The 25,890-nt window shown below is 37.6% G+C and overlaps 1 protein-coding gene across 8 annotated transcripts in view; it reads right to left on the reverse strand.

Annotated features, from left to right (window-relative positions):
• LOC149543679 (uncharacterized) overlaps positions 1-25,890 on the reverse strand; it is a 196,838-nt gene that overhangs the window by 161,903 nt on the left and 9,045 nt on the right. For 7 of the 8 annotated variants that reach the window (XR_016355672.1, XR_016355673.1, XM_089798438.1 and 4 more), the window contains exon 3: positions 12,495-12,561. The exons of the other annotated variant lie outside the window; for it this stretch is intronic. Coding sequence is in view for 5 of the 7 variants with exons in the window: in XM_089798438.1 (XP_089654564.1) it covers positions 12,495-12,561 (67 nt within the window). In the remaining 2 variants the exon portion in view is untranslated. The remainder of the gene's footprint in view (positions 1-12,494; positions 12,562-25,890) is intronic. 8 annotated transcript variants of the gene reach the window in all.

The following is a 25,890-nucleotide window of genomic DNA, read 5'->3' on the forward strand; positions in this document are numbered from 1 at the left end:
ACATCAGCCAGCCCCATCGGATAAACTATTCCCCGCACATCGCATCACGTTGGGGAAGCAATGTATAAGGAACATGACTCTCTATTTAGCTCATTAAGAGATTGATCTATCAAACAGATAAGTTGTTGTTTAAACATGACTATCTATTCCTCAAAGCGATAGCAAGTTGTTGTTATTTGCCTTATTTTGTGAAGTGCAATCAAACAGTATATATTGGTTCAACTCAATGCGCTCTCATTGCATTGATTAAGTACGAGATGGTTGGGAATCAATAGGCTCAGCCTTACACTATTGCTACCCAATGCTCTAAACAATTTGCATCCTTGTCTAGTACGTGAGTTCTACATTATGCCTTCCCACCCTACATAACCTTTTGAAGAAGCAACGTTGGGGCGACCCAAGTGGTAGGGCTAAGAAGAGAAGGTTGATGCGAAAGGCCTTGCATCGAGTCTCATGACAGTATAAGGGAACTTAAGTCTAGCCACATGGGCAAAAACATATAATGTGGCACGTGGACAGCTCCTCATTCCTTTTTTCGTATACTACTCCACTGTATTATCTAAGTCCCCTTGGGACATCCTTGAGGGGGTAGCCTTATGGGAACCATAAGCTTGGGTCTGCAATTTGCTTAATGTGCTTAAGCATGAGAAGAGCCATCCTTCAACTATCTTAGTAAGGGAGATAAGGAGCCTTGTGACTTGTGTCTGCCACAAAATATTTGGAAGTTGAGATATATTTTTCCCTTGCTCTCCTGAAATATCCCTAGGGGTGGCCTTTTGTAGTGGTATGGTAAGAGAGGGATCGCACACCTAGTTGGGAATGAGAACCACAAGAGCTCGAGGTTCAAAGGTGTAGTACATTACCAACTACTGTCAAACAGGAATGCGCCATTCTCGTCAAGGAAACGAGTTGGGAGGTGAGGAAGTTCAATTCACTTGATCCCTTGTTTACAAATGTTGATGACATCTTCCCGAAGAATGGCTCGGCTCTCATCCATCTATCTTGACCATGTGGGTGATTAAGGGTATAAGGATGATCCAATACATTGAGGAGTAACACAATAATGCCCTCAATGGAGAGATTACCCTTCCAGGACTTGTATCTTGCCACCCCTATTATTTTATGGATGGAAAAATAGGAGGATACAAGTTTTCCAGCCTCAAGATAAGTGGACTTTCAATGCTTGCACTTTCAGTATGAGCAGTACATCCAAAGTTCGCTATGATGAAGTTGGCAGTTATTGGGTGGTGGGAACATAGAATAGGTCATAGCTTGCAAGCTCTCTGAGTACTCTCAGAGTTGCCGAGTACTCCCAAGTTTTTTCACTGAACGAGTACTCTCAAGTTTAACTCTCGTGTATTTATAGATTTAAAAAAATGTAGGTAAAAATGTTGATGCACGAAAAACATTGGATTAGATACATTTTTCACATCATTTGTGCTATAAAACTACACATTTTCTATATTGAAATGTCAATTACTAATTTAATACAATTTGTAATTGTATTCTACGATAAAATATGTTTCTTTAAGAGATTTTAAATTTTTGTACTTACTAAGTTGCCGAGTTTTCCCCGAGTTTTTGTTGAGTATATGCCGATTTTTTTTCAAGTTGAAAATTTTGGGCTTGCTGAGTACTATCTGAGTCCGAGTCTGCAAAATATGGAATAGGTAGTGGGGCAAGGTTGGTTAGTTGTTTCGGACTAAATAGCTATCATATCAACAATCAATCAACCCAACAAGTCAAACTCCTTATTACTACCAGAACCAACCTAATACTTACCCCCAACCAACAAAATAGAATAGAACAACCAACCACCAACCTATCATTATTAATGCCCGCCTAGAATTATAAATGTTGGTTTCTTGGTTGAACTTTCAATAAGAAGAAATATTTGTTGAGAAAAGAACTCAACTCTATAGCCCCTCAAACCTTTATCAAACTTTGGAACCATAATTCTTCTCGATGAGAATATTTCTACTAATGTAGAGTGAGATGCATTCACTAAGAATTGCTAATGCCATCTCATCACTCTGAACCCAAGGTCCAATATCAGCCCAAAATTATGCCTAATGTAAGTCACCAAAGAAGATTGGGTACCCCTTGGGTTGTGATATTCCATCATTGCAAAGTACTGGAATTGCATGACTCCACTTTAAACTATTCAATGCAATGGAGATACCCTTTTAAATGATGTTAGTACTCTTATTGAGAGAATCCTCCCAATGAGATATTGGGCAAAAATGCATGCTTCACCTATCGGCCTATTTGACAATGTCCACTTACTGCCTCAAGTCTAGAGTATGAGTGTCGACTACCCCCTTACTCTAGACTTAACCAAATCAGCACCTGCGAAAGCCCTAAGGTCACCTACAAGATACTGAGTTTAGTCACAAATGATAGCAACTCTCTATCAAAATATCCATTGCTTTGAAAGTTGCTACTGAACTAGAGCAATGGGTCCCTTCAATCGATATGCTACTATAGGTATGAGTATAGCAAGACTTGCTCCACTGATAAGCAATAAACAACCAGAGAGGTCGGCATAGAATTATCCCCCTAAGAAGGCCAAGGGAAGAGTCATGTTCTCTCTATGCCTATTCACAAGAACGAACAAGATTCGAAAGTGTTCTTCATATCATCCATATGAAGATACACCCATTGATCTACTAACATAACATCCCACCCAAGGCCCCATACCAACCCGGCCTTAGGAGGGATCGTATAAGATAGGCCTAGGTAATTATTAAAGACAAAAGGCCCCTTCTTTTTTGGGTTGGATTGGGTTGGTGAGACAAAAGAAACAAAGGCGGGACAAAACAAAGGGGAAAGAAAGGCAAGAGCTTTGCCTCATCTTTTATTTGTTGGCTAGACAAAAGAAAGGAGATACGCCCCATCAACCATCTTTCCTTTTGGTTGTTAGTCTTCTAACCCCAGGTGGCTTGTATGGTAACTTTATATCTTACCACCCTTTCTTCTTCTTCATGTTACCACCTGAAACCCCTAACCACGAGTGGCTTGTATCATAAAAGTTCTAATAAGTTGAACTCTTTCTCTGTGTTTCCACCCAAGACTCTTGTCAAATCAAATAATAATCGTTAACGAACTTCCCTCCTTAAAGTACTTTCCATTTGAACAAAATGGGCTTGGGCAAGGGCAAGATGAAAGAAAATGCCAATATCAACTATATACATATCATCCTTCCATCCCAACATCAACTCTATACCATCCATCCAATCATCAAATATATATAAAATATATATATATATATATATATATAGTTGTGCCATCTTCCCTAGTAAGGGTCCCGAACCTTAAGACAAAGGGAAGCCAAGTGAATTGCTTATGGACTAGACTTTATCCTCCAACAAATGATGCGACTTGCAGCCAGAAGCGAAGGGGGTCTGGGCTAAACTATGTAGGACATAAAAGGACAGTCCCAACCAATGAAAGATCTATGAAAGCAAGAGCAATAGTTGGAGCGACCTAACAAGTGACGACTAGCACTCCAGAGAAAGTAAGTACAACCCACTCTTTATTTGGCCAACCTCTTTGGCTAGGAGATAAAGAAAGGGAGGTAGCCACCAGTCAAGAAAGAAAGGGGGAGGGAGCTATGCTTCTTTGGCTTGGCCAGTACAAAGAATGAAAGGCAAGAGGCCCTATTCTTCCATCCATCCATTAGCTAGAATATATATTATAGTGGTTCCAACTTCCCTGAAGTCCAATAATGGACCTATGGCCCAAATATTAAGTCGAAGGGAAGGCTAGCTAGAACATAGAAAGCGAAGGGCCAACCAATCAAGAATAGTTATGGGAGGGCTCCACCTCTCCCCTCCCTACTCAGAGTCTACTTTCTATTGGCTAGTGCCCGTCTGGTTTTTACTCCTAATTCTAGTGGGACGGGCTAGTGGGGGGGCCCAAGCGAAGAGGGCCACTTTTGGAACCACAACTGACAATAGAAAGGGTATGTGCAAATAGTAAGGGTGGAGGGGAGTAAAGGATAGGCGTAGGGTGTTAATTCCATTATCCATGTAACATGCATATCCTCCACTCCCCATACAAAAAGAATAATATGGTAGAGGGTGGGATAATATAGTAGAGGGTGGTTGGCTGGCATGTCCAGTCAATAATGAAAGGGAGGGTATCCCCTCCCTATCCCCCTCTACATTATTCCCCCTATCTATAAAGTTGCATACCTTTTTTACCAAAACTAAGAGTTACTCCATGGGTAGGGGAAGGTAGTGGTTGTACTTTCTTGTACTAGTAGGTAGGTCCCCTCCAACTTGAATTGGTTGATTTCCAAAACCAGCCTTTTCATTCAGTTCACAATAATTCCTTTTGGTTCATTTCCAGCTCCAGCCTGTTTGCGATTAAAAAAATGATTGGAAAGGGGGGCTTCTCTATCACTTAGATAGAAAACCAGTTTACACTTTGATAGAAAACCAATTTTTAAATAAATGTATGGAAAGGGGGCTTCTCTATCACTTAGATAGAAAGAAAACAAGTTTTAAAAATATTATTGGAAAGGGGGGCTTCTCTCTCGCTATCACAACGATTATCCTATGGTGGAGGTTGGGGGCTTTCATTATATAAGTAGATGGAAAACCAAATTAAAAAGAATAGATAAGGCATCCTAGGACAACATAATTTTTGAAAGAAAATGGGTATAGAAGCATTAAAACGACCTCCACCCCGAACATAACTTTTGAAAGAAAATGGATACACTACCAAATGTTTAGTTTATTATAAACTGATAATGATACTTCACAATGTTCACATGATGCACAACGGGGATTAAAATGTTGCATTTCTCGAGGGAAGTAGTATTGCATCCTAGGGTGCAGTTTTTATGCTAGAACAGCATCAAAATATGTGGAAAGATGTACATTACTTAGTAACTATACCTCTTCATTTTCTTGTGTGTGAATCAGCCTATAGATTCTATTTCATCAAGTTATTGGTTGCCTTGAAATGGTGCTGTCATCACAGTTAGGCCAAATATAGGCATCATATATCAAGAATGCTCATTCAACGTACTCTCCAAGGGTATAATCCCCCCATTGTGACTGTGCCCTTTGTTTCATTTTATTTTGTGTCCATGTAAGGATCTTGGGTTCATGCCACGTCATTGCATGAAAGTTCAGAAGATCCACATCATACTTCATAATAAACTTTACTTCTACTGAAGTTTCATGCAATCTAATCCACTGGTGATTAGATTGTTTTTTCCTCTAAGGTCATTGGATTGAAACATATACAACATGATTAGCAAGCATCTCTGTATCAGTCACATGGATTTTCAGCTTGTGGAAATTGTCTAATGTATTATGATTAATTCTCTGGAACTGATCACGCATCAGCATAAAGATTATTCCTAAAATATATAACCAGGCAAGCCTTGTCTCACGTTTCATGGACCTTGCCGATTGAGAATGCATGTATTGATGCTAGCTGTACACCACTTTTATTTCTCTTGTACTTGTTCACAAGTTGTAGTTAAATCATCCTCAAAAATTGTCATCAGGTGAAACCCTCGATTTCAGATATCTACATATGTTTGAGTTCCCTTACACCAATTTGCAATCTAACATAATATATATGAGATGCACAAAAGCAATAGGAATATTTGGACGGTAGCTAATAATAAACGTTGAGCTATTTAATGTGTTTGCCTATGAATGTGTAAACCATAGTACACATTGAAGCTCATCCAGATTACCAAAGACAAAAAAAATTAATCTGAAGAGCACATCAAAAGAACTTGATAATTGTAAGAATTTGCCTAAGGGCAAATTTCACCCAGGAACTAAGAACTCAAACACAAGCACACAGTAGACTAAAGAGAGAGAGAGTATGATCAGAATAACAATGTATTCAATAACTGGTTCATCTTGAGAGTACACTAGGAGTGCCTGAATATAAAGGCCTCAGGAGAGCTTCTAGAATGCATAGAAGTTAGCATCATGATGTGTCATACAACCAAACACATGTCCACCAAATATGGGTTATCCTCCATTAAGCACGGAAGTAAGTGCGGTGATGAGAGGATAAGCCTACAAGGGTGTGACACGCAAAATAGTGTTGTAGACACCATGTGCTTAATTAGAGTTGCGTACTCCTGTGTTGTCTACATGACAACTCAAAAGGGTGTGCAAACTCCTAAGTGTCTCACAAATAAAAATAATAAAATAATGCAAAATAATTAAATAATGCATTAACCTAAGTAAACTTAAGTGTAATAAGTAAATACTTATTTACACCAACACCCCCCCTTAAGTGCAACTTAGGGGAATGCCCTTAAACTTACGAACTAGGATGAAGATGCATAATGGGTCCTAGCTACTAGGCCATATTAGATACCCATGTACATAATGAAAATGCAATCTCCCATAAAGCGGGGAAAGAGGGAAAACCTCATGGGAAAAACCCTCCCCCAAAAAGAGAGATAAATAAGGATGCATCGATGGATGGAGTAATCAAGACCCCCCCATTACGACATACATCTAGTATATACAAAAGAGAATAAGAGAAGGAAGAGCGACAGAATAGGCTCCCCCCCCCCCAAAAGAAGAATGCCAACAAATGAAAGCTGCTCCAATGAAGAAGCTAGTCCATGAATTCAAAAAGGTGTTCCTCCCCTTAGGAAGAAACAAAGCCAAAGGTACAGTCCTGAAGATGTGTGTTGGCCCTGAAACCTGCTCAAGTATCTCTGTACTGATGCTGAAGTTCACCCCTTCCAACTGTGCTGAAAAGAACGAATGTAGATCAGTCAAGGATGTCTGTTGAACCTATTCCACTAAACCATCTGTCTCCTCAACTGACAAAGAGACGTCCACTAATTGTTGTTCATAAGGATCCACAATCACGCCAACCTACAAAGATTGATCATGTAGAGAATGCACATGAGGGTCAGAGTGAGCCCTCGCAACAACTGTAGAAGAATCACCATCAATGAGAAGATGTAAGTCCTCAAGTTTGTCTCCCAAGTCAACTGAAGCTGGAGCTGGAAGACGAGATGTACCATGTTGTGTTGGACCTTTCACTGTGGCAATATAAGCACGTGGACTGGGCTGATGTGACCTGTCACTGCAACTGTCGACAGAACCCCACATGTCTGAACCTGTTGAAGCACTATCGCTGGTGTCACTATCAGTTTCCACTGTGTATGAAGTGCGAAGAGGAGTAGAGGATAAGCTGGGAGAACTTTCCTCAAAATGTACATCCTTCTCCACAAAAATCGTATGTGTCTCTGAATCCATAAGTCTGTAAGCCTTCACATTGTCTTCATAACCAATAAAGGTACAAGGCCTAGGTGTCGGTGCCTTGCAACTCCTAGAGGATAGGTTTGCCCATGCTGGACAACCGAAGACTCTAAGGTGACTCACAACTGGTTTTCTGCCACACCATGCCTCAAAAGGAGTCTTGCCATCTAAGGCTGGATGAGGAGATCTGTTAAGTATGTGAGTAGCACTGCTAATGGCTTCAACTTCAAGTGTAGGATTAAGGGACTTGGCCTTTATCATGCAACTTGCCATGGTCTTGAGAGTCCTAATCCTCATAGCTACAACATCTGTCTTGTGCGGACTGAATGCTGGTGAGTTTTGAAGATCAATCCCCTCAATTCTGCAAAAGTTCTTAAGTCTTCTGTCTACGTATTTGTTCTCATTGTCCACCCTTAATACTTTGATGGCTTTCCTTGACTTGTGTTCAACATGAGTCTTGAAGTCTTGAAGCTTATGAACTACTTCATTCTTGTGATGAAGGAAGAAGACCCAAGTGAATCTAGAAAAGTCATCAACAAATGTGAGTATGTAGCGGCCTTGGCTGACTGAAGTCACTGCAACAGTGCAAAGGGTCCTGCTAATACCATGTGAACTAGCTGAAGAATAACTGGAGCTCGAGAAGACTTCCCTTTATCATACTTCTCCTTGAGATTCATATCCACTGAACAAGATGAGCATTCTCCCTTAGAAAAGCTGATGTTGGGTAGACCTTTGACCATGTGTTTTGAGTAGAGTTGCTGAAGAGAGTGGAAGTCAAGGTGACCAAACCGCTCATGCCATAAGATGTGTGAAGTAAAGTGAGTTAACAAGGCTTGGGAAGGACTCTTAGGCACAAAGTGGGAGAAGGAATAAAGCCTCTTGTCATCATTGACTTTCCCCACTGTTACCAATGAATCATCTCTAAGACTTCGCACCATCACTGAATCTGGAAGGAACTCAACCTTATGACCATCTCCAAGGTGAGTGATTTGGTAAATTGATAGGAGATTAGAGCTTAGATTTGGAACGTAGAGAACATCTTTGAATTCCCCATCTTCCATTTCAACATGTCCTTTACCTTCAACTTCCATTTTAGTATCATCTCCCACGAAGATGTGTGGCACCTGTGACTGCTTCAATGAAGAAAAATCTTCCCTTGAAGAACCCATGTGGTAAGAGGCACCTGAGTCAAGTATCCATTCCGAAGAACTTGTGTTGGCCATAAGTGCTTGACCTTTACCTTTTGAAGAGGTAGGAGTTGAATCCTTGGAAGTACCTGGCACTTGAATTTTATTCTTCTTGAGTAGATTTTCTAACTCATCGATTCTTTTTGTTTTGCAATGATGCTCGTCATGATTTGGCTTTTTGCAGTATGCACAAAAGAGTTTGTCTTTCTTTTCATTACTTCCTTTCTTGTCTGAAGAAGAACCGCCTTGTTGAGAGGAGTCATGTTGTGTCTCAATTTGTGTTTTCTACTTCCACTGCTTCTTCTTCTTCTTGCTTTTTCCCCCTTGACTAGATTTCTGAGCATCACTAGCCACCAAGGCTTTGGTCTTAGATAACTTGAGAAGTCCAAAATCCACCAAGTGAGATTGTTCAACAATCAACATGTCTGCAAATCCATCAAAGGAAGGCTTCTAGTAAGCAGATCCCATGGTTAACCTGTGAGTATTAAAACTTGAAACAAAGTTGGCGTACTCAGAAGGTAGCTTCTTCAGGATGTGATGAATCAACCTGTCATCCTTAATGGGATTTCCACAATCTTTTAGAAGTGCCCTATACTCATTGACTTTAATGATATAATCCTGAATTGTGTCATAATTCTTAGGATTCAAGAGAAGTAGATCATCTTCAATCTGAAATCCCTTTTCTTCATCCACTTTACCATACTACTGTTCAAGTTTATCCCAAGCTTCCTTAGATTCTGAACAATTTTTAATGTGAAAAAGAAGATCCCCATGTACACAACTCCTAATTACACCTAAAGCTTGTCAGTCTTGTCTTTGCCAATCAATGAGTTCTTTAGCATCTGTAGGTTTGGTAATTGTACCATCAACATAAAGACTATATCCTTTTTCCATTAATCTACTCCATGCAATATCTTTCCATGTAGAATAGTTGCGTGAAGTTAAAGGAGGACATTTAAAACCCATGATGCAGAAATGAAAGAGCACAAAATAGAGACAAAAAACACAGTACACACCCCCCCTTTTCACTCAATCAAAAGACCCCCCCAAAAGAGATGCTTTTGGCACTTTATAAGTAGTGCATTTACAATGGGCCACTTGTCAAAATGAACAAAGTGGACTTTCTAATTTTGCTTTTACAACTGCCTTATAAGGTTGAAATCTGTCACTTAAGCACTGTAGCTTAGTTGTACAACAATTCTGAAAAGAATCAAAGCTTTACAATGCCAAAGAAGGCCTAATTCTGAAAGTGAGAAATTGGTCCACACAACCCTAGAATCTGACTTCAGATCTAGAAAGTAGACGAAAAAATGCAAACTTTCAAAAAAAACAAAACCTGAAAAAGTGACCAGATGTGCCTGTATGGAGCTTCTGAAGTTGCAAAACGCAGGATTATGCAGGTACAGTTGCCAAAAAATGCAATTTTTGCAAAATCTAGGCACCAAAACCAGAAAACAACACCACCATTGGAAAATTCAAAAAATTTTACCTAATTTCAAAAAAAATTGCACCTGAATCGGAGTTCGGATGTCCGAGTTACGAGCTCGCGAAGTCGGGCTACCAAACTGAAAAGCAATTTGGAGAGGGGTCTGGAGGAGAAATTGCGATGCTAAATTTGACGGTCAAACGACCGTCAAGGCAGTTATAAAATGCCTAGGAATGATGGTCAAATGGCCGTCAAATTTAACCTAGGCAAATGGTGACGTCAGCAAAAAAACAGCACCCTGGCTGACGTGTCACGCTGAGTTGGACTGTCTGTACTGTACGGATGGGACACGTGTCAATTCCGTACTGCAAACGTGGCATAAAAGGCTGGATTCCATGTGGCACGTGGCAGTTTCGGTTGGTGAGTTTGTAGTCCACATGTTGATTTTGCAGGTTTTTGCGTAGGGTCCGCGTGGCACAATATAATTTGGCCACGTAGGGCGGGTTCTGTGCTATCGGAAATATGTGAGCAACGGCGAGGTATCTGCCGGAACTTTAAAAAATCGAGGGTTTGTAAAAAACCGCGTGCCATGAAAACCCAAGCGCTCGCCAAAGTTTAAAATCTGCAGGCGGCCGGGAAAATACTACAAATCCTGCCAAAAATTTTGCTTCACCGGTACTTTGGAGCGCTGCCAGGAACAGGTGGGCGAGACGAGAAGAAATTCACGCCGGGCAGAAGATACAGACAATCGGCACCAGTAACAGGAATCCGCGTGGCCAGGAAACTATTGCAAGTTAAAACTCTACACGCAGGTGGGAGGTTAAATAGCAGCAGCGCCCGAATTTCGAACAGTCGCCAGAATCTCAGCTACCAACGACGTCGGGGAACCTGCTGGGGGGGACGAAAATCTGCAACGCGGAAGAAGGTAGGACACGCCGGAAAACGGAAAACCCTGCCGAGGTTGGGATTAGATATCCCACACGCAATGTGGAGAAGGGCTACGGCCTGTTAAAAAACAAATTACCGCCCACTATGAAACAAAGCGCGGGCTGGGAAAGCCAAAAGTGGCGCCGAGAGTCTGTGACCGCGGTGACGAATCTGTGGACGGAATATGCCTGTGCTGCTGGGTTTGGTGGATTGCGTTCGACCGGCAGTGGGTCTTTGTGGCCGGATTTTGTGTTGTAGCCGCCTGCGAACTTTGCAGATTTGTACAAGACGTCTGTAGGAGAGAATGATGCAGAATATTCTCTGCGACCAACAAAATAAACCTCCACAAATGGCAGATCCAAGGTGTCACTGCCCGGGTCTGCTAAAAAAAATTCTCTGAATTTTCGCTAATATCCAGACGGAAAATAAAAATGCAGAGAAAAATTAAAAATGCAGATTTGAATAATCAATTAAATCTGCAAAAAAAGACCATATTCATACCGCAAATCAGGGCCTCCAGGTTCCAATTTGCAAAAAAAAAATTTGCCTCACGATCGACTTTGGGCCAAGGTAGCCAAGTTTATAGTCGATTTTCACCGGTTCAGCGTTTCGGACGCAATGGCGAGGTTAGATTTGACACTAGACACTCCCAATTTCTACAACACTCCGGATTCAAGCTGAGGTGATGAAGCAAGAGATCTTGAACGACTTGTGATGAGAAAATCTCCAAGTTGCTCTGATACCATGTAAGAATTTGCCTAAGGAAAAAATTCACCCAGGAACTACAAACTCAAACACAAGCACATAGTAGACCAAAGAGAGAGAGAGTATGATCAGAATAACAATGTATTCAATAACTGGTTCATCTTGAGAGTACACTAGGAGTGCCTGAATATAAAGGCCTCAAGAGAGCTTCTAGAATGCATAGAAGTTAGCATCATGATGTGTCATAAAACCAAGCACATGTCCACCAGATATGGGTTATCCTCCATTAAGCATGGAAGTAAGTGCGGTGATGAGACGATAAGCCTACAAGGGTGTGACACGCAAAACAGTGTTATAGACACCATGTGCTTAAATAGAGTTGCGTACTCCTGTGTTGTCTACATGACAACTCAAAAGGGTGTGCAAACTCCTAAGTGTCTCACAAATAAAAATAATTAAATAGTGCAAAATAATTAAATAATGCATTAACTTAAGTAAACTTAAGAAAGTGTAATTAGTAAATACTTATTTACACCAACAATAATAATATTACACATTATGTTAATACCATTGACACATGCAAACCCAAATCTCAACTAATTCAAGAGGCAAATGATTGGGATATCATGGTAAAGCTACAGAATCAACTGTATGGGGACATGAAATAAAAACAAGCAATTTATCACTTGTCATTTGAGTAGCCTATTGTAAGGAGTCCTGATATATTAGCTCAATGTCAAGGCTAGGTGCAAGTCAAGGGAAATTGTTATGAAATTAATATCCTTTCCCATGGCATCTTTGCTGAAAGTGACTCCACCAAGAACAAGAGTGAGCTAGTTTAAAAAATAATAAAGATAATGTAATCAAGAAACCCTCACTGACAATAAGAAAATACTAAAAAGCTAATGCAAATAATAGCACCAAGTATAACCCAAAAACATTATTCTGCATGCAAGAAAAGATATGCCTGTCCAAATCCAAACTAACCTCCAAAGACCAATTGATAATAAAAAACATTGTGTATTGAATGTCATGCCCACAACTGGACCAACATCTGCATAAATCATGACTAAGGTCAGTTTTATTGCAATGGAAATGTAAAACAATCAGAACTAGAAATCAAACCAATTATATTGCGATAAGAATGCAGAAGTTAAAACTTAACAATTATAGTTATTTAGGTTTTACAAAGTCAGATTTCTACAGCAGCAGTTGATCAATAGAGAAAACTAGATTAAATTGTCTAAACTCTAATTCAATGGTCAGGACTGTAATGGAGTATATAGAATGTACATAGAATCAATATCATCAAGCCAAACATTTCACAATGATGACTATATTAGTCATCAGTAATACTCAATGATGGCAACCTGGTACAAAAACATGTATTTTAACACTTTCAACAAGCCCAACAAATTCATATCAGATTGATTGAAGTTACACCATTTTTTTGGTAATTGAGTTGCCCTCTCTCCATCTCAACACCTTTTGGTTTGACTACAAATTCTGGGATTGACTTAAATATAGTCACCAATCTTAACTTGGAAGAGCAAAAAAAATTCTCGCAGCTACAACTTCATATGCTAGGCAAGAAACTGAATCCCTATTAAAATGCAGAGATTTTCAAAATATCTCCAATTGACTACAACCCAACAGTAGCAACACTTTGTTGGTATTCTACTATTCTGAGTTGAAAGAAACAATTTTCTAATGCTGGATAGCATCCCAAGTGCCAGGGTGCCAAACTTGAGAAGAACACCACAAAACCTTTATTAAGCTCATGCAACTAAGGCCCAATTATTGAGGTCAGGTGAAACCTTTTTCACTTTTGATTCAAGATCACCCTTGGCTTCCCTAAAGTGTTAAGTTAAATGCAAACCATACCCATTGCATATTATACCCCTATAAAGGTTGTCACAGGCTATCCATGTGCTGGTTTGAATAATCAAGGATACAGCTCCATAACAGAAAAGGGCTTACTAGGTAAGTGTTCAAAATGTGGATTTAACAAGCCCTATTGGTACTATATACTTGCAAATAGAAGCAGGGAAGAACAATCAACTAAAAATGAATATATAATGTTTGGCTTGTTTTTGTATGTGTTGAAATGAGGGAAGGGGAACAAATCATAGACCAATGCATGTGCCCAACTGGGAACAAACTATGCATTTTTTATTTTTTATTAAAGTTAGAAATGAAATATCTTAATCAAGATAAAGAATATAAGTATATTTTAAATTTATTCAAGTGCACATGTAAACTAGGTTTTACACATGCAAATGAGTAAATAATAGAAGTTGTGAAACTTTATGAATCTGCTTAGAACTTGAGCAATACATGTTTATTTTCTTTATTGATCTTGAAAAATTGCAATAAATAAGTTTTGTACTTATTTTATGGCCTTTTGGCTTACCAACTAATCAAGAATCTGTTAAGACAATACACAGAAAAACTCATCGAGACGCTGAAAGTCAAGTCTGCTAGTTACTCTATTTCTGAGCTACTCTATTTCTGACCAGCTCATCACTGCCTTTTCTCTCCCTTGTCTCCTCCACGAGGTTTGAAAAGGCCTTCCAGTACTTCTCATTCCAGATCGGTTAGACACTGCACCAGTTTCTCCAGGTAGCAACAGTCCTACAGCGGTTCTACACGGCATTCTAAGACTTGGATCGTTCACAAGTTTACCCCTCTATTACTGATTTCTTTGTGACAAGGAAGGACCCTTAGTCCTTACCTTGTCTTTTCTCTTGTTTTGTTTCTTCTCAGTCACCGTTTAGTGTTTCTGCTTTGGCAGGCTATTCTGTTTGTATGCTCAGTCCCATAAACCTTGGTGGTTTCTTGTTGGACATTAATATTATTATCTTATCTTATCTTATCTTATCAAGATTACAAATAGACTATAGGACAATTAAGATAAACCCACATCCAAATAATCTCAAAATACAATACATAGAACTAGGAATTGAAACCTAATGGCAGGAAAAAAGTAAGTGTAGATGTGATCACCAAAGAATTTACTGCACTTTACCTCAAAAGAGTTTGCAAAGTTTCATATTGAAAAGGTAAAATCCAAACAAGGATAAGAATTCATGTGTCATGTCCCATCAGCTAGATATTTGTAAAGACGTAATAGAGTTAGACAAGATAAGGAGAAATAGGAGAAATAGAACATAACTAAGAGAAATTGTATATGATAGAAGATGTAATAAGAAGATACAAGGACAAGATAAATGTATATGACAAATCAATGATGATATCAATATACCGGAGTTCTATATGTAATATGATATGGCTTATAGATGCTTCATGCTTTTATATTCTATAACCGAGTTAAGTACTCTATTCAAATTAACTCCTTGATACATTTGAATAATTAATCTGGGGTATAAATTGAACACAAAAATTACTGGGGGCTCAAAACTTTGGTCTATGTTTCAATGTTGGGACCCAGGTTAGGCTGTTTAAAGAATAGCTAGGTTATACTCAAATTTGAAAACATGACATCCTTCATCAGCTTACAGTTCCTTATACCCCTCAACAAAATTGTGTTTCTGAGAGGAAAGAATACTTCAAGAGATGGCTAATTGCATGATTCTGTCTCAAGACATGGTGGTTGTTTTTTGGGCTAAGGCATTAAATTGTGCCAATTACATTCAGAATTGGATGCCTCATGAGGTATTGGGACAGTTGACTCCTAAGAAAGCTTGGTCCTACCACAACCCTGATGTATCTTCAATCAAAGATTTTGGGAGTGAGACTTGGTCATTTATTCCAAACTGACAAAAGTAAAATCAGGGAGAATAGTCAACCAGTCATCTTTGTTAGCTATTGTGACGATGTGAAGGCATACATGTTTGATGAGTGTTATCCCCTGGAGGCTTCTTTCTCTAATGCATCTCTATCACTTTCTACTCCTTTACCTTTTGAGGAATGTCTCAAGTGGGCCCATCATAATGTTAATGCAGCTAGAGATTGCGCAAGTGATCCCAAAGCTTATCGTACTCCATCACAACTTTCTAGGGTTTCTCTCTTGATTCAAACTATTCTGGCTAAGCTTAAAAGTTTTCTAGAGTGGGATGAGGTGCATTCTTCACTAATGAAGAATCATACCTGGGGTCGTGTTCCTCTTCCTAAGGTAAGAAAGTTGGTGAGATGCAAGTGGGTATATCATGACAGCTATGTTGTAGATGGTTTCATTGATAAGGCCCATCTTGTTGCTAAGCAATTTTCGCATGCTGAGGACATTGATTATTCTTAGATTTTTTTCCTTATTGCCAAGATAGATTCCATTCACGCTGTACTTTCAATTGTAGCTTCACAAGGATGGTCGATTTATTAGATGGATGTAAGGAGTTCTTTCTTGCATGGTGATCTTCATAAGGAGATCTATATGGAGCATCCCCAATGCTTTGTGCAGGACCATTCACTAGCTTGAAAACTTCAATGTTCATCTTATGGTCTCAATCAAGTGCCACAAACTTGGTATGAGAAGGACAATTCCTGCTCTTCAAATTTCACATGTTGACATTTTGATCATATAGTCTACACTCAACAAGAGGGAGATCTTTTGAGATTGGTTTTGTATGAGGATGATTTGCTCCTTACAAGAAGCTCTTGTTCCATGAGTCAGAGTGTTTAATAAGCCTTGATGGGGCAACCTGATATGACAAATCTTGGACTTATGCAATATTTCCTTGGTTTTCAGGTTATTCAGTCTTTAGATGGGATTTTTGTTTGTCACTAGAAGTGTGCTCTTGACATGGTTCAAAGGCTTGGCATAGTTGATTGCAAGCCTTCCCCCACACCCTTTCAATCTGATGTTGTGTTGCCTGCCAATTGTTCATCTCCCTCAGTTAAACCTACATTATACAAACAATTGGTTGAAAATCTTTTCTGCCTGACACATTCATATCCTAAACCTTCCGTTGCGGTTGGATTAGTCTCTCATTTTCTGTATGATGCAAATGATAGTTAGCAGAAGGTTGCCAAACATATCTTGAGGCACATCAAGGCACTACTCATGTTGGCATTCGTTGTCCATCAAGCAAATCTTATGTTGTTGGCTTTACTAATTCAAATTGGGTAGTTGATGTTGATGATCAGCATGGTCTTGTAGATAGTCTTCTATACATTATCGTCTTAGGCTAACACATTTGGAGATCCACAAAGGTGTTTTTCCTGCTAAAACATCTAAGATTAGTACCTTTAATATGGCTATAAGGCATAAAGTCAAAAAGACCTGAAATAGACTCAGAATTAGACTTGACAATTGGCTGCCCCTTCTAAACATCTACCTAGATACCTAGACTAAGCAATGAACTAATGTCTTTTAGTACTTGGACAAAAATAACGTACAACTATGTGCAATCAAAATTCACTGAACATAAATAGCCTAACCTACACTAACCAGCAATGACATTCATACTCAAGCAAAAACACTGACTGGTTCAGTGAAGTGGCTTCCTTTCCTTATGAACTTATGATACCTTTTATGTTTGTCAACAACCAAAAAGAGAAGGAAGAATGATAAGTGTTTTTGTACCTGACACATGTCCTGAACTTTCCTTCGTGGTTGGACTAGTCTATCATTTCTCTTATGATGTACATGCCTTACAACTATGTGCAATCAAAATTCACTGAACATAAATAGCCTACAACTATGTGCAATCAAAATTCACTGAACATAAATAGCCTAACCTACACTAACCAGCAATGACATTCATACTCAAGCAAAAACACTGACTGGTTCAGTGAAGTGGCTTCCTTTCCTTATGAAGTTATGATACCTTTTATGTTTGTGAACAACCAAAAAGAGAACGAAGAATGATAAGTGTTTTTGTACCTGACACATGTCCTGAACTTTCCTTCGTGGTTGGACTAGTCTATCATTTCTCTTATGATGTACATGAGAGTCATGGAAGGTATCTTGAGGTACATTTGGGGCACTACTCATTTTAACATTTTCTATATATCAGGCGACTCATGTTGCTGGCTCCACTGATTCGAATTGGGTTGGCAATACTGACGATCAGCATGGCCTTGCAAGTTGTTGTCTGCTATGGCATTATCATGTTGAAATGGCATAAAATTTACACCCTTATGTAAAAGTCATTTTGTGCTCCGTCCCCCCCCCCCAGTCTAAGACACAAACTCTCTACCTTACTCGTCCTCGTCACCATGCCACTTCAGCATTTAGCCAAAATCCGGGTAAAGGAGCCCTAGTGGCCACGGAGATGTGTGTTGCAGAGACATCCACAAAGCGTGCTAGTATCCACAAATCTGCAGACGTGCAGAGAATCATTTAAGCATTACAAACCCACATAAGATCGAGAGCAGAAGGCTACAGACATCGTAATACTGATATCGCAAAGGATAATAACCATATCACAGGAGATTATACTGAGGACAGTTCAAGGTCATCGCAGGAGATTATAAAGTGAACACTTCATGCTCATTGCAGGAGATTCTTTGTGCTCATATATATAATAGAAGACAATATCATATCAAATTATATATTCAGGCTGATATCAACGTGTACACATTGAGATCAATCAAATTTATATTTATAGTCAATAAACAATTGTCGTCAGACTCAATAATTTTATTATAGTAAAAGGAAACATTATTGTTGGGTTTTTCAACTTCAAAGTTGAAGGTTTTCCAAAGGTACCTTGGAGTATTTGTATTGATTTATAATTTTTTCTTCATTTACTCTGATAAAAAACCAACATGGTATCAGAGCAGGCTTAAGAAAAGATTGGATAAAATTCAAAGAAGCAGGGTTATCCTCTCAATTGCCTTCAAATCTGATTGCATTTTCTAAATCAAGATGGCGAATGGACTTAAAGTCAAAGACAGACTTGAGGGTGCATCAAACTTCGTCTCTTGAAAGTTCATAGTCATGCTGGCCTGGTAGGAAAATTAATTAAACGAATTTGTGGAGAAAGTGGTTCCAAAACTAGATGAAAAAGATAAAAAGCCTCAATGGAAGAGAAATTTCACCATAGCAAAGAAAATGTCAGTTGACTCTGCGAAAGATCGCATTGTGCCAATCATCTCTAAGTTAACATCTGCATGCGACATGTTCAAGACATTAGAAGAGATGTATGAGACCAATAGTAGACATCATCAACTCTCGCATTAAAACAAGAACTTCTTCACATTAAGATGGCAAAAGAAGAATCCATCATCACGTATTTCATGAGGATTACTAAATTGAGAAATAAACTATCCACCATAGGACATGTCGGTTCCCATAACTGCAGATTGGAATCCTACGAGTCTTGCCAACTCGATGCTGGGATATCCAAACGGTTATGGCCAACTTCACAGGACTGATCAATGCAATCCAAATCCCCTGCACTTTTAGCTCTACAAAACCAAGGCGGGTGTACGTAATCCTAAACAAAACACTTAAGCCCAAGATGCTTATAGCAGAATGGTTAAAATGTGAATGCGATGAAAGCTTTCCAAATAGCAAGAATTATAGAAAACTTCTAACTTTGCAAATTACGAATTAAGAATAATAAATGAATATATGAGTTTTTTTTAATAAAAATAATTATTATAGATGATGGCAACAAATGAATACATTAATTCTTTGATGCAAAGATATGAAATAATTGCCAACATATGGATTGCGAATTATGAATAATATAAATACCAATGCCAAAGGGCGTTAGACTCAGTATTATAAGTTAAAAACATACAACTTTATAAAATTCTACACACATGAATTATAAACAATTTAGTAATCAAGATGTGACAGATCAACTATATGGACACAATTTTAAAATAGTCTAGGATGTATTTTAACTCCTATGGTTCGGAGACAAACCAGACATAGATTCGGAAACAATTAAATATTTCTCAATATCTATGATGTTCAATTTTAAAATGCGATAATTGATCCTATCCACTTATCTATCATATAAATTATTTATACAATTAAAAATAATAGTTATAAAGGATGAAACTATATAATATTTTAACTCTAAAGCTTCATGGAAATTAAATATAATAAATATTTCTTATTGATCATGTTGGAAATAAAATTGCACTAGAGACGCTCCTTACGGAAGATCCATCCAATGCAATTTGACTCTAGAATCACATATAAATATATTTACTCAATAATCCAGAATTCACGAGCTTAGTTCAAACTTTCATTCATTTGCCAATGAAAGAATATAATATATCAAATGCGCATGTATATTGAGTATGTAAAATTTGTAAAATTTGTATATGAATATGAATTGTATGTTGTGTCTTAAACATCCCTTATTTATAAACAATGTTGAGACATATCAACCATCACACCCTTTATAAAAAATAACTGACTACTTCTAAAATTCTTAACTAATTGCGACTGGAAATTCAAATTTCACATCTTTTGCTTCAAGTGGTAATCAAGACTTAGTTCAAAACTTTCACTCAAAAATCCCAAACTCCGTATATGCACAGATCCTTTGTCTTCAGCTTGTGTTCAAGAAACCAAGCATCATAAAATTTTGCCACACGTATAGTTCCCTTTTCCTTCGCATGTGAACCCCTGGATAACTTGCATCAGTTGTGGCAAAACATAATCCTACTATTGTGCATCTCAGAGACTTGCGATGGACACACAACAATCAATCAGTAAGTATTTAATGTCGTAAGACTTCCCGTGCTCTTCCCTAATGGATGAATCATGATCTTCTAACAAACTCTTAAGTGCCAAGAAACATAGAAAAGACTCTCGACACCTTTTGAAGAATATCGAACAATCAATAATGGATTGAGACCATCATAATTTATATTCTCTGAATATACACGTACAGGCACAGAACACCATTCTTTAGGCATTCAAAACCTTTGTTGGTTATAAAGCTGCCTCCTCTTGCTTATCGCATATACTATGTGGAACTCTAATAAATTCGTTCATTCTTTTACTACCACAGATGTACACTTGCGGCTTTAGTTGGGAGATACAATTTTCTGGAATAAAACAAGATATCAGGAACTTCAAATGCATCCTCCACTCCTACGGCATGATATCAGAGTAATCTGAAGAATATCTTTTTACATGGCATAGGTTCTTGTCATAAATTATTTTCTTTCACTTGATTCATACCCATATTCCTCTTGTGCCTGTATTTGTTTTTGACGTTAAGCATGAAATTGGAATATTTACTTGCTATCATGGAGATTAATTTGATATATTGAAACACAAAATTCTCTTTTAATACAATTCTGCTTCTGCTCAATGCCTGAGAATCTTTCATTGCCGTGAGCACGTAAGGTAATAGATGCAACATTAATGGACTATGCCTCTACTTCGGTATTTTTCATCTTTTTTGTGTAGCTTGTTAATAACAATAGTCTTTAATGATCACCGTATATGTTTTCTGATATAAGATGATGCCGCATCAAACTTTTGACTTCACTTGCTGAAAGAACTTCACAATGGCATGGGCTCGTTTTGCTTCTATATATTTCTATATCACTTCCGGCAATTGTTCTATTACCTTTCCACTATACACTCTAATTCCAATTTCTTACTGACGTATTCCTGTATGTCTGGCCTCAGTCTCTGTACTTCAACACTGATTGAATGCTCCCTCAAGAATAAGTTGTTTTGAAGTAATTTGTATTTGTCAGCACAAGGTCTTTGCTACCATCATGGAGGTATTTCATCACCTCTTATGGACAACTCTATGATCAGCTGCTGCAATGGAAATATATACAGCATCAAAATTAGAACCTTCAATGCCTACTTCTTTTGTGAGATATTAGACTTGCAACATTCTCTGTGTAGTGCTTGCTACTAAATTGCTTCAGTCCATGTGACTGAGATTTTTACATTCAACATATGCAGACATTAACAGAGAAACATCTTTGATTGTAAGGAGAGCCAAGTGAAGTCTACATGTGTATATTTTGTAGTCTTTCCTTTTACTGCTGAATGTTTCTATTCATTTTGAATCCAGATCTGCATGCTTGTTTTTAAGTTTGAATATCTAGGAGCATTTGAATAATCACCGAGTATCATTGGGACCAATTTTAGCTATATATATGTTTGATGAATTTATTACTGTACTTCAAAGGCAAATTGCAGATTGTACTCTTGTCTTCATTGCTAACTTACGTTGCATTTAGCTACTTCCATTTGGACTCAGTGTTTTACTTCTGCCCATCAATTAATTAGTATTGTTGTTTCTCACTCACATAAATACGCTTTGATCATATCCACATCACTCAACAAAATCTGTTTGATCGTGCATATATGTCAACCCTCCTATAACCTCTCCCTTAGATGCCCTCTTCATCATCACAATTGCAGCCTAGTATATATGCACAAAGTGCCCCGTCTTCATGTAAGGCTTTGCCTTATCCATTAATGCAATAGCATCCATATTTCCAAATTAAGCTGCAGTCATAGGTGCCATCGTGATTATAATATCCTTATATAATCTGTCGAAGCTTGTCATGTATCCTTGCTCCAGTACGGTTCAAAATATGTGTTCAAGATTTGTGCATTTATATCTCTGCACTTAATCTACCTTGAGCTATAATGCCTTGATATTAATGACCTTTTCCATCATGAATCCTCAACAAAACTTTGCAAATGGAGACAAAAATCTAGGCTCCCTCAGGATAGACTATAGATAAAAAATTATTCATGTACTTAACGGTCTCCCTTCATCATAAGTCATTTATACAAGGGATAACTGCAAGATTAAAACTCCCTAAGTTTAATCGTTTGAAGACAGACCGCATTCAAGAAGATTCAAAGTTGATTATGAGAGACATTGGACAACATTCTACAAATGAAGATATTCATGTTCTTAACTTGCACTCCTCAAAGAAGAAGGTAAAGAATGGACAGTTCTAAAGGAAGAAAGATAAGGAATCCAATAATAGTTCTACATAAAATAGAAGGAAAGACATTTCAAAAGTCCAATGCTTTAGATGTGACATATATGGTCACTATGAAATGAAATGTCCAAATAGGCCTAACTCTCAAGCTTCCATTGCTGAAGTTCGTGAGATTCTTCTAGAAAAGGATTCAGATGGATTCACATTCTATTCAGCCCTCTCATGTCAAGTGCCTACCAACCACAACACTAGCTTAATTGACAGTGATGCATCTCGACACATTACTGGATTTAGAGGTCATTTACATGAGTTAATGCAAAGAAATTTATATGATCAGGTAACCATTGAAGATTATTCTAGTTATTCTGTGGAAGGAGTTGGGACCTCCTCTCTTAAATTAAATTCGGGCATTTCCTTGCAATTGAATGATGTACTATTTGTTCCAGAAATTAAGCAAAATCTAGTCTCCATCTCAACTTTGGAAGGTGAAAGATATTGTATTGCATTTGCAGATGGCCAAATTGTTACATGGCCGAAGAACTCAAACCTCAAGACGGCTAAAATCGTTGGAGTTTGTTATGGATATCTTTACAGACTTTGCACTCTTCCTACTCAAGCCTTATTTCATGACTCATAAAGCTCTTGTGATTTGGCATAGAAGATTGGGTCACCTTCACTTTCATGCACTTACTACAATGGAGAAGATAGTTGCAAGCCTTCCACAACTCAACCATGAGCATGAAGGAGCTTGCAAAGGTTGTGCATTAGGTGAGAACACTAAAGGTACATTTCGTAGTAGTGAGAGTAGATCCAAATTTATTTTAGAACTCATTCATTCAAATTTATGTGGTCCTATGGCTATTGTTTCCTTCAGTGGTTTCTTGTACTGTGTTATCTTTATTGATGACTACTAAAGAAAAACTCGGATCTATTTTTTGAAAAATTAAGAATTTGATGAAGTATTTATGAGATTTAAGAAATTCAAAGCTCTAGTAGAGAACATATTCGAGAAGAGAATCGAAGTCCTGAGAACTGATAACAGAGTATACCTCCACTAACTTCCATAATTTTTGCATCGAAACTAGGATAAAGAGTGTTTGTGTTCGATGTAATCCACAACAGAATGGTGTAGCAGAAAGGAAAAATATAACTATTGTGGAAGCAGCCAAATCTATGATCCATGATCAAAATCTTCAAACTTCTTTTTGGGCTAAGGCTTCTAGAACTGTTGTCTATGTTCAAAATAGATGACCTCAACGGATTTTGGAGAACAAGTCACCCAAAAAGGCATTCATAGGGAAGTCGTATGTAAGTCATTTGAGAATCTTTGGTTGTCTGATGTATGTACATATACCCAAAGAGAAAAGAACTAATCTTGAACTTTCTAGCAAGAAGGAAACATTTGTAGGCTATAGTGAAAAAACAAAAGCTTACAAAATCTTTATTCCAAATCAGAAATTGAATGAATTAAGTACGGACGTGACATTTAAAAAGGATATTGCATTCAGAAAATCCAAGGGCACCCATGAGATGGATTGTGAAGATCAAGAGTCTCCTCAAAATATGGAAGAAGACCATACTCTTAAGATTCAAAGCGAGATTCATGAACTTAAAGAAGATGATAATCCAAATGAACACTTGGATCCTACCAATGGGCCTAAAGATATTATTATAAACCGTAAGACCTCTTTGGGCAAGTCAAAAATTACAAGTGGCTGAAAATTTTGCAGTCCCAAAAGGAACATTTAGGGAAAGTAACAAACCACATAAATTTTATAGGTATGTTGTGTTAATGAGTCAAATTATTAGCTCGGAGCCTACCAATGTTGAGGAAGCCATCAGTTAATCTTAAAAAAAGATGTTTGAGAAATTGTACCTAGATCAGAAGGTAAATCTATTGTTTCTTCTAAATGGCTCTTTAAGATCAAACATGCTGCTGATGGAAGTATTGAGAAATACAAGGCTAGGTTTGTGGCTAGAGGATTCTCTCAGAAGGAAAGAATTAACTACCAGGAAACCTTTGCTTCAATTGCTGGATACACTTTAATTAGATTCATCATAGCTATTGTTGCATCTAAAGGATGGAAGATTCATCAAATGCATGCAAAGATGGCATTTCTAAATGGTATAATCAATGAAGAAGTACATATCGAACAGCCCAAAGGATTTGTGGTACATGGGAAGGAAACTCATGTTTGCAAGCTAAAGAAGGCACTGAATGGGCTTAAGCAGGCTCCACATGCTTGGTACGAAAGGATTGATCACTACCTGATGAGCTTGGATTTCTCCAAGAATGATGTTGATTCAAACTTGTACTTCAAGGTGATTAATGGAGAAACGTTAGTTATGTTGATGACTAGAGAAGATCATCTTATTATCAAATTTAAGTAGTTGGCCTCTAAATTTGAGATGAAGGACCTTAGTTTATTGCACTAATTCCTCAGGTTAGAAGTTTGGCAAAAACCTAATAAGATCATTCTGAGTGAAGGGACATACACCATTGATATTCTATTGTAATCTATTGTAAATATTAGAATCTTTCTAATATTTAGTTAGTTGTTAGTTATCTGTTAGCTAGAATAGAATGTTTACATCATTTATTCCTTTGCAAATATTGGTCATTTGATCTTTGTTAATAACAAGCAAGTATTTTACCAATTACTTCCCATAATATGGTATCAGAGTAGGTCGAGAGATTTCATAAAATTTGGCAATTTTTTTAAGGAAAATTTGAGCCTCTTCTAATCTAGATTTTTTTCTAGAAATTTATTTTCATTTTTAATAATAAAAATCATTAGAGGCCTTTTATGAAACTTTTGTAGTTCATTTTCAAGGATCTTTAGTGGAAATCGCAAGCCTAGTTAAGAGTTTTGATCCTGTGATTTCTTGGTTACAACAAAAGTCTGATTTTTTAGGGTTACATGCACTCTGCATGTTTGTTGCATGTGCTTGCATGTTGCTTGCATGTGCTAGTTTATCATGTGAAGTCTTGTGTTTTGATGCCCTTAAAAAATTCTTGTGGGTTCTCATTTTTTTTTCCCTTCAAAAAAATTTCTAATTGGTTTTCATAATTTTTCTATTAAAAAAAATATGATTCTGTAATTCACAAAGTTGCATGGGATTCTTTTGTGAGTCTACATTTTTTTCCTCAAAAATTATCTAGTGGTTTATAATTTTTTTCTCAAAAATTATCTAGTGGGTTTATGATTTTTTCCTCAAATTTATCTATTTGGTTTTACCTATTTTCCTCAAAAGCGAAGTTTTGTATTCTATTATCCATGTCTTGGATTCTGTTTGGTTTTGATTGATTTTCAACTTAAAAAATCATGTTGGGTTTTGATCAAATTTTCACCTAAAAATTGTGTTAGGTTTTCGTCGATTTTTCTCCTCTAAAATCGTACCTTTTTGCAGTTTGTTTTGGAGCATCATGCTCACCTCCAAAGTTTGGAGCCTCAAAATTGTGGTAGCTATTCTCAATGTTTGTCTCTATCTCCACAAAAGAGCAGCTTTTGTGATGATTCCTAGT

Source organism: Cupressus sempervirens, chromosome 8, assembly GCF_028749045.1.
Source record: "Cupressus sempervirens isolate cs-2001-9-10 chromosome 8, ASM2874904v1, whole genome shotgun sequence".
Classification (NCBI taxonomy): domain Eukaryota; kingdom Viridiplantae; phylum Streptophyta; class Pinopsida; order Cupressales; family Cupressaceae; genus Cupressus; species Cupressus sempervirens.